Genomic DNA, 17,364 nt, shown 5'->3' on the forward strand with positions numbered 1-17,364 from the left:
GCTTTCGAAACGCCAGAGCTGGCTCTCCTGACTTGTCGTTCAGTCTCCCGACTGAGTGCCGCGCCGCTGGCAGAGGGGCAGCGGCAGCCCCCGCCGGCGGCCCGCAGCAGCCGGCCCCGGCAGCGCCGCTTCGCTGGGCCCCTCCGGTGGGGATTTGCCCTGTTTCCAGGACAGGCTTTGCAGTACTGGAAGCGAAGCAAGAGTTGCCATGCCAGAGCCATCAGCCTGATTTATAATAAGATACAGAACATGCCCTCGTCTGTCAGGGAGAAGGAGGAAGATAAGTTTCATTAGCAGGGCATTACCAAACGCTTACGAGAGTCAGAAAACAGGCTGCCGTTCAGCCGAGACTATCCGTTTGCCTTCTCCGGTGACTGTTATTCACAGCCTGCTGGTATTATAACTCACAGTTTCCTAAGCAGCGGTCGTGCTGCTGTTTTATCTAAGTGGAGAACGATAAACCCCGAGAGACTTGTGCTCGAGTTGTGAAGAACAACATCTTTTAGGTCTCTAAACAAAAATATAAACCATTAAACAGGTTGCTGCAGTGAAATGCTGATTCGCAAAAGGATGATAACCCAGTGCTTTTGCCAAGGGGAAAAAGAAAAAAAGGCTAAGGAGGATTTTGGCTACTTTGGAGTTTCACAGATTACCAGGAGGCAATTTTGCTAATGGAGCAGTGGGCAGCCCTTCACCTTTTCTTGCAGCATCAAAACAGCCATTGTAGAAAAAAGCGTTATATTCCCTGCCATGGAGATTTCTGCAGGTGCTGACAGACTTAGAAATACCGCAGCAGGTTATTTCGAATCACAAGTTTGCTGGCTTGCAATTTTCAGCGCAAAGTGGAGAGCTGCGTTTAAATATGTGATGCTGTATTTCTCCCCCTATAGATCAGTGCAAAACCAGCAACTGGTCCTTGTGGGGAAGGACAGGGATAATTACGGTGGTAGTAGACTCTACATATCATTATGGGAACCACTGATAAACCTCTATTAAACCTTTGAAAAGGAAGGAAGATGCAACACTGTCCTATACGTAGGTAACGTAGCGCCAAGTATATACTGATTAGTAAATTGCTAGGTCCAAGCAAATGGAGAGGGTTTAAATGTCCCAGCCTGGACCTTTATTATATTGCATATCACTTAACAAATACATACGGAAAGGGCCGTGGCTTGTTTTTCCATATATCTAATTCATGTCGTTTATCACACACTCATACGTGAAGAAGTCTAAAAAAGGAGGTTATACAATGTGCGAATGTCTGGAAAATCTGGATGTAGCTCTTAAAACCAGTCATGACGCGTCTTTAACGTTCTTTGAAAATGCCGTGCTAATGGTTTGACTGAGAAAATGGATGATTCCAATTAAAAAAAAAATTGAATCTATGGAAATAATACCTGTTGATTGATGGAAAACTTTTAACTTATAGATTGAGGAGCATCAAGATACTGTTTCTTCTATGCAGGTTGTGCTATTAAATAATGGCTGATGCAGAACAATTTAGATCAAGCAAAAAATCCTTTAGGATGATCAGCAGGAAAGAATCCTAAAGATTTTTTTTTTAATTAGTCTGATAAGGAAGCATGACAGATGATGTTTATAGAAGTTTAAACTTCTTAGGTTTCATTGGACTTCCTTCAGACTTTTCTGAGAAAAATTATTGCCCACAGACGACAGCTGCAAGAGTCACATAGAGGCTGAAGATGTGATTTGCATCGAGCGGTTGTGTTACAATCTCAGCCATTTTTGGCAAATTTATTAATTAATATGTGGTCAGATATTCTAGGCCTGAAGGGTTCTGAAAAGATAATGGATTTTTCTAATCCTAAATGAAAAAGATAACAAGTAGGTTCCTAGAGGATGAGTATTTACTGGAAGCCTACTGCAGTCCTGGTAATAGACAAGTATTTATAGATGGTAGAACAGCAGCTCAAAAACATCTACTTACAACAAATGCTCATGTTCTTTACTGTCTACAGATGTGCGAGGTCTGGAAGGCACGGTACTTTGTGCCTTGCTGATCTTAGTGTGTCATGATTCTTCTTCCCTTTTCTTGTTTCTTCCTGGTAAAGCCTGCTGTTTTGTTTCCACATACCTCTAGGGTACTGCGATTGACTAGTTTCATCACATGGTGTAAACTTACTGCAGCTTTCCCTTTTTCCCTTGTTGTGTATGCCAAAAGTACATGTTACTGAACAGTAAGATTATATTCTGATTTTTCATTTTCTATGCTTTTTTGATTCTACCAATAAACGGTTATCTTGCAATGTAACAGGCATTCTGTAAGACTGAGGTGTGCACATCCGCACTGAGATGTGCATGAAGAAACCTAGATCTTATGAGAGCAAAACAAAAGCTCAGGTCTTTGATCTTTTCATACTATTGTTTTTGCTACATCTACCTGAACTGAAGGCATCTGTCCAAAGTGCAATGGCATACTGAGCAGCATGTCTTACCAGTGGTCATAGTCTTTGAAAAAATCAAAAATAAAACCTAGAAAAAAAAGCTTCAGCAAAAAGCAATGAGGAAAATTAATAGTTCTAACATGAAAATATCAGGGTCTATTAGAAAGTCCAACCGGAGCTGAGCTATACATTTTAGGCCCTTTCAGAATCACGTTAACCTGAAAGACAGGATGGAACTGAAGAAAAAAAAAACAGGTAGGCAAATTAGAGAGTCTCGACTGGATGCTAACATAAGTGGAGCAAGAACTGGAGAAGCCAAACGATGCAACGCTTCCTGACGGATGAGAGTCTGAAAGGAAAACCTAAATACTAACAACTCCTTAACGTTGTCCTAACCCCCTCCTCCCCAAAAAATCCCAAAACCAAATAATAAAAAAAAAGTACGGCACAACACTGAAAAGTTTCAACTAAACTGTAATGTTGGTGGTAACATATGGTGGTTAGAGTTGAAGATCTATTAGATCAGGGAAGGAAGCAGATACTTTTACAAACAAGTTTCTTGGAAAGAATTTGGCCATTCAGGAAAAGGACTAGCATTGTGATGAATTCAGAAATATCACTAGCCAGTCCCTCAGAACCAAAGGAAAATTTGACCATATTAAGGGTTTTGGATGCGCATACTTTAGAAACTCATTAAATGATTAATTGTAAAACAATCACTGTGAGAAAATGCCAAGGAGAAACAATAAATACATTCCTTAGCATGAGAACTAAACAGTCTCCTCAGCACTAGAGAGAGTTTGAAAATGCCAGCGTGGAAAGGATGAAAAACTAAAATGAAGGTTAATGATTATTCAAAGCTCCATCATTCATGGCATTTTATGCAGGTCTACCAATCATGATCAGCTGTTTATGTCCAACTGATGAGTGTCCTCTTCCTTGGGAAATTACAGTAACTTGGCTCTAGAGTTACCTTTGTGCTGAGATGGTGGCCACTCTCCCTTTGCAAAGTTAGTGCATCACCTCGGCTTTGTACTGTTGCATTGCCTGTGCTTGGCTCGTAACTTGCGGGGTAACTTTTGCAGCTCTAAGTGTCCTCAGCTTCCCAATTGCTGTAAATTAGCATGGTCTAGCTTCTTACAAAGAGAAACTTGGATCATTTAGTATTGTAAAATGACATCTTTCTCTGACTAGAGCAAAGATACGTGAACAAATACAGCTTTGAATGTAGGCTGTTTGGTTTTTTCCCCAATACATCGGTAATAATTTTCCTTAGAGTTTGTCATTATATATTTTTAAATAATGTAGAAATCTTAAGGGAATACTGAAGCTGAGTGAAGTTTTTACTTGTATTCTTATCAACTACCTATGTTTTACATGCTCACACTGGTGAAATATGTCAGTCTCCTTAATATCTGTCTGATCCCCTTGTATTGTCTGTTCTCTCTTCTGCTTATCTGTGTGATTTACAAATAGCGCATGTGCATTAGGCTAAAAATTTAGCTGATGTGCATGAGAGCATCTTACATAATGTATCTTTTTACTTGGGTTATAGATCTTGAGGACAGTCTATCCACTGTGAAAAGACACATGCAAAGGTTGTGCCCCTGCTCCACACGGCGAGACGCCGCATGGTGCCCCCATGCTCCGCATGCCACCTCCGCAAGGGTGGTGGTGTCAGTGGTTCCCGGGGGTTTGCAGCTCCCAGTGCTCAGCTTGTTTAGTCAGGCTTTCATGGAAGATAACAGGGAAGCACCTCCAGCCTTCGGTGGGCATGAACGGAGAACACCGTTCTTAGGCTTTCCAGTGCCAGGAGAGTTTGTTCCAATGCAGTTTCTGTGATTTTTGCTGTGTCCTGGGAGTGCAAGGGGGAGCATGAGCTGTTTTTTCAGCAGCTGTGCGTGAAGGAGGAGCAGAGCCTGGATACAGGCTTGCCCAGACGCCTGCCCTTTTCCTGTGAGCACACAGGGTGCAGGTAGCCTCTGCTGCCACTCCTAGACAGTGATATTTATGATATAGTGGTATTTACTGATCAATACTAAGTTTATGTTGAACCAGCACCCTTTAAGACAGACTGTTCTTGCCTGGTGCCACCATGACATCAGTTTTCAAAATCCAGTGAAATGAGGGGAAGGAATCACCAAGGGAAATTCTGCCCTCAGTTACAGCAATGTTAATTCAGAATAACTGACTCCATCTGTGCTAGATTTAGCACTTGGAGGAAGGACTAAATTATGACAGGAGTCATATCAATTCCCTTCATTCCAAGAGACTTATTTTGGATTTACTTTTTCATTGGGTCGTTTGTTGTTTTATTGACACTAACATAAAATGGCAGTGAATACGTGTGCTATTTTTGCGTGCATGTCATCTGTATACTTTTCCTGCATGCCATTTTCATAACAATTTGTGTAACTATACTTTTAAAATAGAACATAGAATAGGCAGGACAATCATAGAATAAAGAAAAAAGCGGCCTCTGTGCTCAGATAACGCAACTTCTACAAATGTAATTAATGCAGGGTCTGAGGGGACTAGCTGAAATTCTCTGCAGAACCATTGCACTCCATGACCTTCCAAGCTCTCTATCACTTACTGTTAAACTTGTAGCTAGAAGCTTTTTCTCTCTCCTGTTTTGTTTCCCTTTCCCTGAAATGTGTGCGCGCTAGCAGCAATCATCAAAACTGCAGGTATTAAGATGTAGGATACAGAAACCTATAAGAATCTCATAATCTCCTGAGTGTGTGATAGATGGTAGCTCTTAAGAATTAGTCTTCAGCATTGTTTGATAGTCACACTTTTGCATCCAGAAGCTCTAAAAAAAACCCCACGTTCATTACTGAGGAGCTTACTCTCACCTCTGTAAGCAACCAGGATCCATATTAATGATAATGAGAGTTGTTCATACATCACAAAAGGGAAAGAATGCGGGAGAAGTCATTTTTCTCGTGAAGCAGCCCGTCTCCTCGCCTCTGTCAGGAGATGGAACGCATACCTTAGGAAATCAGTCTTCTCTGGTTAATTCCAGCTGAAATGTCTCAGAAATGTTTCTTGCACCTATTTTGACAGCAAGTGCAGAGCAGGCGAGGAGACCTGTTCCTCCGGTGCTTCAGCTGGGACTAACACAGGGAGGCTGCTCAAAAAGAAGACAGTGAGGGGGCTCTGCAGCCAAAATGGGAACTAATGCATTAATATCCAAGTCAGAGTGGTACTGCTACTGCCGAAAAATGGAAAACAAAACAAAACACAAAGCAAAAAAAAAAAAACCACTGAAAAGCAGAAGGCTCTTAATTGATCAGAAATGTTTAACAAATGGAAATGAGTACTCAGCCCTCTTCTCCAGCGTTCAAAAGAAAAAAGGGCTCACAAAGACTGGTGCTGACAGCATAAAATCTTATGAGAGGAGGTGATCAGGAAGGGCTCCATACACATCAAATGCAAAGCAAATAAGCGTTTTAATTCAATCTGTCAAAATTAATTAGAAGCAAGATTAAAAGAAACCTCACAATCAGTTGAAGCATTAGCTTGTTTGTGTTAATTCCTGTTCTGTTATTGTTTGTGATAAACTGAGTCATAGTTCTTGGCTTTGCTGCTGATGAACTGCTCTGCAGAATCTGTATTTTCTTTTTATTCAGCCGTGGAAGTTTGGGTAGAAAATATCTATCTGCAGTGACAAGCTCACAGGCAGCCACGTTCCCCCTTCCCGTTTTCAAAGCACTGTGGGAAGGAGGCGTATGGGGACGAGGTCTCGCTGAGGGCTGTCCTGTGGCCCTTGCAAGAGAGCTGCTCCCAGATAGACTATCTTACAGTGAATTCCTCAGAGGGAATTTGTGTTGCATTTGCCCTGAGCTTCCAACCTCGTCTAACCCATGGATATTTGCCACAGTCTTGCCAGATATATTTCACAGTGTATTGACTTAGTTCTTTTACTGCCACGTGCGCTCTGGAGATAGGAGTTCAGGCTTGGCACTGCTCTAATGCAAGAGTGTAGCCTTCAGGTTTCATTTCCCTTGCATGTGGAGGCAGGACAAGCATGCCTCTGCTTGCTAATGCATGTGTAGGCATTTTTTTCCACTATTTGCATTGACTGAACTTTCCACTCTGTGCATGAAATTGCACCCAACTATTCTTTATGCCTTGTGTCAGGTTTGATCTGACCCAGTAGGGACAGTGCTGTAAACCCTGCTGCGTGTGGAAGGGATGTTGTGCACTCCTGGAAGAACTGCTGCAGTCTGGTCTGAGTGCGGTAAGGTCTGCTCCAGGTGATGCTTATTGTGGTTAGCTGCGGCTAATGTGAGGAAAACATTATCATTCTGTCATTATCAGAATAAATAGTGATTTGCCTTCTGTGCTGTACAAAGGATGGATACATAGTGAAGACTCAGAAAGCAGTCTGAGACGTAAAGCTGAATTACACCCAGGATGTAAGCATCCATATATTTACGCGCAGAAAATAGGATCTAGCTCTCCTAGGTACAAAACCAACAAAAACACTACCATAAATAGATACATGGTTATCTTGTTGAATCTGCAGCTGCACAGCCTAAAACTAAAACACAGAGATGTGGATGTAGCTATTGCCAAATAAGAAGTTAAGATTAAAATGTAATTTTCAGTGATCCTTTATGTTCGTGGGAATATTGGTAAAGACGCATAATCCAGTAAGAAGAGCTGAGTTAGTATTTCAGTACTGTTAGGAATAACCCACAAGTTACATGCATTTTTAGCCACAAATCTCCTTAGGTTCCTAATTACATGCTTATGGATGCTACAAAGCAACCTGGGCTGGGGAGAGAACGGCAAAGAGGCAGATACCTTAGAATCACTGCAGTTCAGAGAGGGTTGGGGAGATGCTTCATTTCTGCCTTCTTTCCTAGAGTGACATAATAAGTTAGGTGTCCTTGTACCATGCCTAACTCACTGAGACAGCAATGAACTCAACCAAAAAATCTCAGCTGCCAGGTGAGTTACTGGCCATTTTTACATAATAGCCTGGTGCCTAAGGGCACTGATCTGGGAAGTGAAAGATCAGGATTTCTGGTTCCCCTTGGCCCAAGAGAGTTTGAATCCACTGTTTCTGTTTCCTGAAAGAATATCCTGGTGGCAAAATATAGGACAGTGTGGTGAGGGCATGCTTTCTGCACTGAATGCTGCTGCTGAGGCTGTACCATTATGCAACCAAGAACAAAGTAGGGGGAGAGAGAGAGCTGCAAAATATTTATATACTTGATATGGACTACATATGTACGTATACATACATATTTTTTTCCATGTCATTTTTATTTTTCCTTAAGTTTTAAGATTTTAAAGTACTGTTGAATTGAGTATCACAGATAAGAAAGCGTGAAAAGTGTGTGTTGATATTGCCTTTTTAAATTTGTACAGCAACCTGTGGAACAATCAGATCCAGAGCTGCTTTATCTGCATTTTCATGGATCATTAACAAATAGCCTTTTCTGCATAGCATGAAGTATTTGCCTTCAGTTTAGCTAGAAGGAGCAAGCCTTACGGACCAATCACATCTTTATTCACTCCAGTTTCACACTGAGGTTGGCCATGATACAAAATAGCTATGGCAGTTTAACTATCTCTTAGAATATTGTATATATACTTTTTTTAAAATCTGAGTTTTAATTAAATGTGAATGAACCTGATATGCAGTCATTTGTGCAGCAAGTGTAATCATATTTTATGCATTTGAAACTTGTGGATGCCTGCAGTACATGAAAAGCACTTTATGAGCACTTGCATTATTGCATATTTCATCATAATGTAATTCTATATTAGATATTCTATTTATGCACAATCCAAAAATAGTTTGTGCTGTGTAGCAATGCAAATTTCAGTGAATAATCCACAAAGAATTTCAAAACCTTAACCAGTTGTGACATGCACTATTTCATATCTTTACCAGAATCAACCTTTGAATAAATCATGCTGTCCTTTTATGACTAACAACCACCTCCGAGCTCCCCATTAAAGAAGGATCTATCACTTCTTACTTAATCATATTGAAAATATTAGGGATTACCGTTACTGTTACAATTCCTTGAGCTGGCTTTAGAAGTCTGTTCACAGCTAACGTGTAATTTGGGTTTCTGTGCTCTGCGGCTCTGCTCCTGCTTCCCCCACCGCTGGCCCCCGGGGAGCGCGGCGGCAGAAGCCTTTTCACGGCAAAGGCTCTGCAGGGCAGAGCAATAGTTGAGGGAAAATCTCTTCCCCTTGTACTTTCTTTTGGGGTAATCCAACTTAAGGCAAGGTAGAGTAGAGGGAATTTTTTTCCCACTGATTTGGGGAAACGGTGGACGTTAAGGGGAGTGCTTTGTTTTGCTAGCGTAAGAGGCTAAAGCCTCGTCTAGTGAAAGGTGGGGAGGTTGTACGCGTTGACAGCTTCTCCCGTGCCGGCATAAACTGAGACTAATGGACTCCGCTGAAGTCAATGTAATTACACTGGTGTAGCAGCCACAGTTCAGGTCATCTCTGAATTTAGACCACAGGTTCGTAGCAGTGTGCCAGTTACAAAATGAAACAAGGAAAGAACCTCTTGAACTAATCACAGATGTTGCAAAGCAACAGCTGGGACCTTCTGTTCTTTCAAATAGCTGGTACTGAGCCCTGAGTCCCAAGAAGGTTCGGGTAATGGTGACAGAATAAAAGATTCAGCAATAAGAATTTACCGTTGTTTAAAATTTGAAGATGCGTCAATTTCAGTGGGTTATTTTTACAAACATCCCTCTTTTAAAAGTACAGAAAAATGTTTCCGTTTTCAACACGTTTTCTCCACTTCTACATCTAAAATTAAATATTTAAAGTACCATAATGTGAGTAAAGAATCAGTTCAGAAAATCACCAGCATGCTTTTAGCAGATTGAATAAAACACCCCCTATAAATTTCTAATGAGCCTATAGCACAACGCTCAAAGTCCATCAGCACTGTCTAAGGTTTTCAAAGAACGTGAGAGAGATTTTACCGTTCATAGCACAACTGTCCCTCCAGTACAAATTTACAGAGAAGAGCAAAAAGACTTAGAAAAGCTGTCTGCTCAACTGCATAAATAATACATCCTTTACCGTAATTTTTAAATGGATATTTAACAGGTTGAAACTTTTTCCTTCAGATAAAATGGTACAAGTTAAAACAAAAACAAACAAAAAACCAGCTGACCAGACCAAAACACGTATTCCATTCCTTCATGCAATTTCCTAACCTCCCATGACAGTGTTTCTGACTTCTGAAATAGCAGCTCCGGGACTTTGCACCCACCTAATTTTGGTGTTATTCTAACTACCTTTTAGGTAAGCCGTATTCCCTTTGTGAAAGTTATTATTTTACAGTCTATTGTTATTCCTCTCCCCCTGTGCTCCTACACGGCCACTTGTGAACTTGCCGCGAAGGGAGCAGCACCTGAACACGTTCTGGGCAGCCAACTACTCTTCTACTGCTGAACTTGAGGAAAGGTTCCTATTTCTGAAAGTGGAAAGAGCAAGGTCCATAAACCAATATAACTTTGCTGAGCGGTTCTGTCACGGATGACCAAACCCTCCAAGTGGTGGCATATTCCTATTCCCTTCTGTGAGTGTGAATGGAGAGTGATAGGTTTTAGGGTTATGATGCTGGTATCAGAGTGATAGAGCTGATGCTGTGATTGGAATAGTGGCCTATTTTCTTTATCCCTAGGTCAAACTGGGCTCAGTTTATGACAAATAGCTATCTACTGATACAGTTTTAAAAATATCATCTCCAAAATGCCTTTATCTCTTGGGCCTGCAGGAGAAAATTGTGTAAATTTGAACACTGCATTTACTATGAGTAACTAGGCAGATCACAACATACAAAAAAAGGTCATGATGATAATTTTTGTCAAATAGCCTTCACTGGGAAGCCCATGAGCGTGTTCAGCTGGAAGGAATAATACCAGCTCTGCAGAAAGGATGACTTGAACTTACAGAAACCAAGAGATTACCTGAGTTCTAGGTCTATATTGAAAGTGAGACTGTATGAAAAATAAAAGGCCGTGGCCTTGATTTTCAGAAGTGCTCTGCTCATTTTTTCAGAGTCTAAATTAAGACGCTGTATTCCTCTGGGTGCTGGACTTCCCCCATACTTGAAGATCTCAGTGTAGCGCAAGGCAGAAAGCAGCCTGGTTGCCCCTCTTTAGGGCTTTTGCATCCTCTGAGAATAGAGTTAGCTCATAAGATGTGCCCTGTACAAGCTTGTGGTTATCCCTAAATTACTATTTTCACCCCTCTGATTTATCTTCTCCACCTTCTCTTGTCGTCCCCTTGAGAGGAAGTGCTGAATTGAGAACTGGTACTAAGATTAGTTGATTTACGTTATTTTTGAATGCGTGATGATGCATGTGTTATGGTGAATCAGGCACCTATTTCAATGTTGAAAATAGAAAACAGCTCTTGAGTTTCTCAGCTGTCAAAAATTGCGTTATTTTGAATCACTGATTACCGAAGTATTCTTAAAATTAGAGCCAGTTTCTTTTTTCTGACACGTCTGCACTGTTGTCTTAGCTTATAGGTGGTTCTGTGTTTGAGAGTGCCGAAGTAGTTGTTTAACAACTCACAGTTATTGTAGCTAACACAAACCAGAAGTGCCTTTTCTAGAGCAACCATCTAGAAATGGGAAGAATGCCAATATACAGACAAAACTTCCAAATAAGGAAGCTTCGAGGGACTGATCCAAACCCCGCTGAAGTCAATGGAACAACTTGTAATGAGTTCTGAGGTTTTGTATTTAGATATTAGCTTTCCATAAAAGAGTTCAGTTCAACAATACTTTCAAATGTGTGGAAAATCATTAACACACCCTTTGGTATTCCTAGTAACCTTACTCATACTGAATTCCTTTACAGTCTTGTGGCTTTTACAGCAATTCCACTGCAATTTAGCGTTAATAAAAGATCCTTACTAGGAAACATTACCGATTTCTTGCTTAGGTAGTGTTATAATTAGCAGTATCTTGTAACAGTTGCTGCTGTAAAAAGAAGTGCCATTTATACACGGTATTAGGAATGCAGCATGTGCTGCATGCCAGTCCAAGCATTTGGATACGTGCTAAGTAACTGGAAAGGCAACAGTGAAAGATGCACATGCAGGAGAACGTTTGAAAACACTTCAGCTGTAATGTAAAGTCACTTTTTGCACATACAATCCTGCGAATGAAATAAGAGGCTCGAAAGAAGGTTCTGAGATATGGTTGATTAAGTTTGTGTTATAAGCTTCCGGTACTGCTATATCATACTTAGGTCTCCTAGGTGCTGTTAAGTATTGTCAGCCAACAAACTATAATTTCATGCGTGAGTGGACTAATACAAGCCTAGGCTTCTGCTTCTTTATACGTTCAGGCTACAGTATGCTGTATTAATAAAGTGAGAAGAGGAGGGAAAAATGAAGCAAAATAACAAATTGTGACATGGAATAATAATCAGTAAAATCAGATACTAAGATAGCTTGAGCTATAAAGTTGTTGAGGTCTGTGAACTGTGATTACATACATTTAATTCACTAGGCTTTGGATTAACTCGTTCAAGTCCTGTATTTTGATTTGATGGGTACTGTAACAGACAGTTGAACAGGTAGAAGTCAGCTGCAGAACTGGAAAGCTTTTTTTTTTAATAACGTGCAAAGAGGTTTAAATATAGTAATTTTTCTAGTTGTATCTTTTTTCCATATAAGAACATTGGGAGCTTGGCCATTAGCTATTAATACAGCAGCTCTGTATAAAACATGTCTGTAAGGGGAATCTAGTCAGTCTTTGTTCAGTCCTGTTGGTGTATGTGCTGAATTTCTCTTATGCTAAAGTATAAAACCTCATGCTGTCTAGATTTAACATGCTACAGCTGTAAATGGCAGTTTAATACAGCTGTAAAAAACATTAAGAGGAAAATGGAAATAATTTTGCAAGCTGGATCACCCTGACTGAGGTCTTGGTTCTTCACGTTGTTGCGAACGTCGTATGGAGTGCTATGTGCTCTTAACGGGACCTCAAAGCGTTCCGCTCGTCTGCTGAGTAGTTTTGGAAAGGGCCCTCAGGAAACCTGGGAGGAACAGCTGGAGTTTTGCAGCTCTCGGGTACGGTGCAGAGGTGCCACGGCCGGGGACAGACCCCTCCCTGACCGGCACCAGGCTCTTGCTGGTGCTTTGCAGAACGGGGCTTCTTTCGTTCCAGGGGCTCAAACTTGCCAAAGGAAATTGCGGTCATACCTAGTCCAGAATTTTCAGATATCGTATCTCTGTGTCTGAGACTCTTGTTTGCAGAGGGGGAAAAAAAAAAAAAAGTACTGCCCAGGAACACAGCAGTTTCAGCAGCCCTGCCTGCTTTGGTGCCCCTTCCCCGTGACTGCCCGGCCCTGGCACCCATGGGGGAGCTAAGTGGACAGCTGCTACTCAGAGCCCTGCAAAAGCGAATTTCTTGGTGCTCCAGAGTCTCCAGTTCCACTTCTATTTTTTCTCAGCTTCCTGACCTACTTGGTGGGCTGCCAGACCCTACGCAGCTGACGAGCCTTGGAAGCATTTCAGAAACATTCAAAAAAAATAACATTTTGACTTTTAAAATGAGTTTTGGAGTAGTCTTCTACTGGAAAGCTTAAAATGTCATATTTCTGCTATGAACAAGTTTATTTTTAAATTTTAGAACTCTATATGGGATGAGGATTCTAGTTTCTAGCTACTGCTGATTTTAATAAATATTTTTCCATGAAAGAAAGTGGCATAGTTGCTGTAAAGACCCGTGCATTTATAATTGGGACTGGTGGGGTCTGTGAAGCATTCTTTATATGCAGATGTGGTCCTTGTTATCAGAAAGTTAGAGAACCCCTGGAACGGCACAAGCACGAGGTATGCCAGGTCTCACGAACTCAGACGGTATATGCAAATGGTGATGATTTTACACTGGCTTGTCTAGAAGAAGCAGTAGCCCAGAATCTGCCTTTAGTTGCTATGCAGAACTCCTACAAAAATCAACGACTGTTGCACACAAAGAACGCAAAGTAGAACCTGGCCCTGCAGGTCTCTGAAGGATCACAGCAAGGATTCAGTAACACCTTATAAAGAGCTTTTCTGGACTTTATCGTGAATCTCTTCTCACACTAAAGCTCCTCCCTTTCTCAGACTGCAAGAATAACGACATACTCTCCTTTTCCACTTGTCCCATGCCTGCAATGTTTGCTCATTATTTTGAACATTGATTTTTTTTTTGAAATCCCATAAACTTTCCCCAAATGTCTCTTTATTTCTTCCTTTAAAGGCAAAAGCACGACATACTGCTATGAAGACTTTAAAGAAATCAGGAGATTTGATATAATGGCAAAGTAAAAGCCTTTGGCAAAACTATCCTCTTCCAGAATGATTTAGTTTTTGTATTGTTTTATATATAGGACAAAATTAGACTATGAAAAAAATCAAATTATTCTATTGTTTTCCCGTGTTAGTTCTTTTTCTCCCAGGCTATATTTTTTGCTACTTTATCAATTTTAACAATATAAAGAGACCTTTCCACAATGTATTGAATCTCACTGTTAGGATGGAAAGTCTAATAGTAAAAATTTCAAACTTTGTCTACTTACTTCTGATTATATCCTGTTACGAACAGTATGCACATGGTAATGCACTTGTAATGCATTTCTCCTTTGGTTGCTGGGAACTTAATTTAATGTTTTTTTTTAAAGTTCATGCTGCCATAGCAAATAGGAGACTTGTTCGTGGACAGAGTCCTACTTAAGCATAGAACAAAGATATTTCCTCTTCCGACAAGCTTACAATCAAAATTTTCTTCTAGATGTTGTGAATTACTTAATTTGTCACTTTAGGTCTAGATTTTTCATCAGCTACTACATAATGCAATAGTTTTTCTTGTTTTCTGTGAATTTCCTGTGCCTTGTGGGGAGGAAAAAAATTCTGAAATGCCTTACAACATTTTGGTGTTTATTTTTTCTAAAGAGTATTTTTTAGGTTTGAAATAAATCACAGTTTGTATAGTAAAGATTTTTCCTCTTTGTCCAGTTAATCTAGTCTCCATTTCAGTCTTTGGTTTTGAATGGGCATGCTAAATATGCACAGATTCTCTAATGAAACTGGTAACGTTTTGTCGTTTAGTTGTGTTGTGAATGATATGTTATGACATGTGTATGTGTAATGAATGACATGTTAGAGCAGAAGGCCATTCCCATTCCTGCTTGAGCAGAAATGGGAAGTAATCAGATGCACTCAAGAAATTTCACCTTCATGAAATTTCCAGCCTAAGCTTATTGAAATGTTCTAGGTGACTATGAGAACTTTTCAGAGGTTTCCTTGCTTTCTCCTAGTGTTTGGATGGCAAGAAAGATGTCATAGACTGAGGCAGAGATCACTTATGACACTACTCTTAAATATTGAAGTTTACTCTGCAGAAATCTTAGTTAAATCATTTTCAGATATTACATACAGCTATGCCAATGCCTCTCCCAGAATATGAGCCAATTCCCAAAGATGAGAGAAGAGTGTGTAGTCAACAGTGATAGTTGTCAGTTGAGATATTTTGAAGTAAATTAAAATGTGACTCTTCCTCCTATAATGGATTGCTATTCAGGTATCTGCAGATAGGCCAGACTTTCCAGAAAATTTACAAACAAGTACTGAGAGATTAGGACACAGTCAAAGACATGTTTCCTCTACATACTAGCAAGGAATTAATCCCAAAACGTTAATAATCCACAGATCCTAATAATGGGGATCCAAAGACTGGGGAGGGCAGAAGTCGCTATAAATGTACATATACTGTATGCACACATGCCTTCCCTCTGTGAGTAAAATAGCGTGTACGTATCATTTACTTATCCTCCTTAGTGTGCTGAGAGTTTATACAGGCCTTAAACAAAAAAAAACTGAGCTAGGGGGAAATGAGGGTGATAAATTGTTAGACAATGAAGAAAGGAGATAATGCCTTTGATTCCAATAGCATCTTCTGAATGCCCATTCATGGGAGAGTAGTATGTTGCAGTCTATTGCTGTTGCTGTTTGTCTACAAAACACGCGTGCTCTCTATCCATCCTCAATTCCCTCTCCTCCCATGCTTCTAACTTTTGCTTTTAGATAGAAAAGTTGACATTTTGTGGAACTGCAATTCCTGCAGCTCCCTCCTTCCTTCAGGATTATGGTGGGGAAAGGGCGAGTTCAAACACTTGCATTTTGCAATAAATATATCAGGGAGCTATCACAAATAATTTTTGCATACGTCTCTATGCAATGCAAGGGTGAAAAGGAGCGTATGTCAAATGCAAAACAACCAGGGATTTTTCATTTAGCCATCCACCATCATCATCTCACAGATGTTGTGTTGATGGGAACGAAATGCTATTACTATCATACGTAACATGAACAGTGAAAAAGTACTATGATTTTAGGCACACTTCCTGAGAAATAATTGAGTATCTTCCCTTGATTCTGTAAGAGGGCACACACCAACTTATCATAAAGTCTTAAGTTCTGACTCAGTCTGATGGACTAAATATAAAATCTGAGGTAAATGTTACCCGCTCTCAATTATCATGTTAATGACAGAGTATATAAGTGGGTGCTATGTACTAAGCAAGTAAAACAGTTCATATTTAACTTTTATTCACACTTGATGTTTAACTTCATGTTTTAATAATGCTGCTCTCTCTCGCAAAAATTATTGTTCTCTCTGAACAATAAACAGATTTGCAAAGAATTGACATGAGAGAAATTTTATAAGTGAGAATTATTTTACTTGCATATTCAACATGGAATTGTTCAAGAATTGCTTATCCAGGCTTCTGCCTGTGAATGGAGGACAAACTGAGGTCACTTATTATTCTGGTTAATCATTAGCCATGTTTATTTATTATGTTAATTTGCAGGGTTTCAACAATCTTGCGTCCTTGGAAAGGGTCAGGAAATGGCACCAATCAGATACAATGATTATCTGTGCTAAAAAAGAACTATGAATTTTCCTAGATCACACACTTACAGATGTGTTTTTTGGATGAATTTTGAACGAACCTCAGAATGACAGCAATTGTTGCTAATGGTAAAATACCTCTGGGGACCCTGTCCTGCCCAAATTTACAGTGTTGAGAAAGCTTTATGATGTAGTTAGCTGCTCTTGCTTTATGTTCATGTTCTTGATATCCACTATAGTCCACTGATTAGGTTTTGTGCTTTCCTCTCAGCTTTTATTGCAGTTTGCTCACAACATCTGCAAAATGGATTCTTGTTGTCTATCAGCAAGGCTATGCTGTGATGTCTAGTTTTCATGCTAGCCAATTCCATGGCACGGTTTCCTTGTGCTGCCTGACTCTGATAACATTGCATTACCTGACGCTGCTTTGCTTTATAATTGAGACTGATGCCTCTCTGAGACGGGGCTGTCTTTTCTCTGTGTGAAAACTGTCTAGATCCAAAACTAGGACACAGCATGCTATATTGCTGCTGCTACTGAAGTGCTAAGGATTGCCATATTAGAATATTAGTAATTAGGAAACCTTTCATTTACCAGCAGATAAAAGAAAACAGTGTGCACACACATTCTTACAGCCTCTTGTCATCTCTTTCCAAAGATGTCTGTCTCTGATACGGCAGTGGTAAGTCATACCATACAGAAAATTCAGCTGAAGACCATAAGATGCTGACTTTTTCTTTGATTCAGTTCACCATACCCTGGAATGCATTTTTGCTTTTAGTAGCTTTTCCATTTTCTCACAGGCGCAGAACTGTACTTATCTTACTTCATAGGCAGTCATTATGTCTGTTTTATCCATTCGCAAAGCACAGGAGAAATAAAATGATAGGTGCTCTGATAAGTTAAGGAGGATAAACTTTTGAAGTCTTTACAAATAACACAATTTCTTTTGGCTGATTGATTTCACGTAAGTGGGAAGGCCATAAACTATTTTCTTTTAAACCGAAAGGAGTACAGCTGAATGGTCGGTAACCGCAGTTCAAGGAGAAA

The 17,364-nt window shown here is 40.1% G+C and overlaps 1 protein-coding gene and 1 long non-coding RNA gene across 5 annotated transcripts in view; one reads left to right on the forward strand and one right to left on the reverse strand.

The window, feature by feature from the left end:
* LOC138068153 (uncharacterized) overlaps window positions 1–17,364 on the forward strand; it is a 237,532-nt gene that overhangs the window by 74,073 nt on the left and 146,095 nt on the right. The window contains exon 1 of one of the 3 annotated variants that reach the window (XR_011142803.1): window positions 5,396–6,651. The exons of the other annotated variants lie outside the window; for them this stretch is intronic. This is a non-coding gene — a long non-coding RNA (uncharacterized lncRNA). Of the gene's footprint in view, window positions 1–5,395; window positions 6,652–17,364 lie in introns of those variants that run through there. 3 annotated transcript variants of the gene reach the window in all.
* SLC9A9 (solute carrier family 9 member A9) overlaps window positions 1–17,364 on the reverse strand; it is a 215,471-nt gene that overhangs the window by 34,974 nt on the left and 163,133 nt on the right. The window contains exon 15 of one of the 2 annotated variants that reach the window (XM_009688978.2): window positions 6,658–17,208. The exons of the other annotated variant lie outside the window; for it this stretch is intronic. Coding sequence (XP_009687273.1) covers window positions 17,166–17,208 — 43 coding nt within the window. The 3' untranslated portion in view covers window positions 6,658–17,165. Of the gene's footprint in view, window positions 1–6,657; window positions 17,209–17,364 lie in introns of those variants that run through there. 2 annotated transcript variants of the gene reach the window in all.

This window comes from Struthio camelus, chromosome 9, assembly GCF_040807025.1.
Source record: "Struthio camelus isolate bStrCam1 chromosome 9, bStrCam1.hap1, whole genome shotgun sequence".
NCBI classification, from domain to species: Eukaryota; Metazoa; Chordata; class Aves; order Struthioniformes; family Struthionidae; genus Struthio; species Struthio camelus.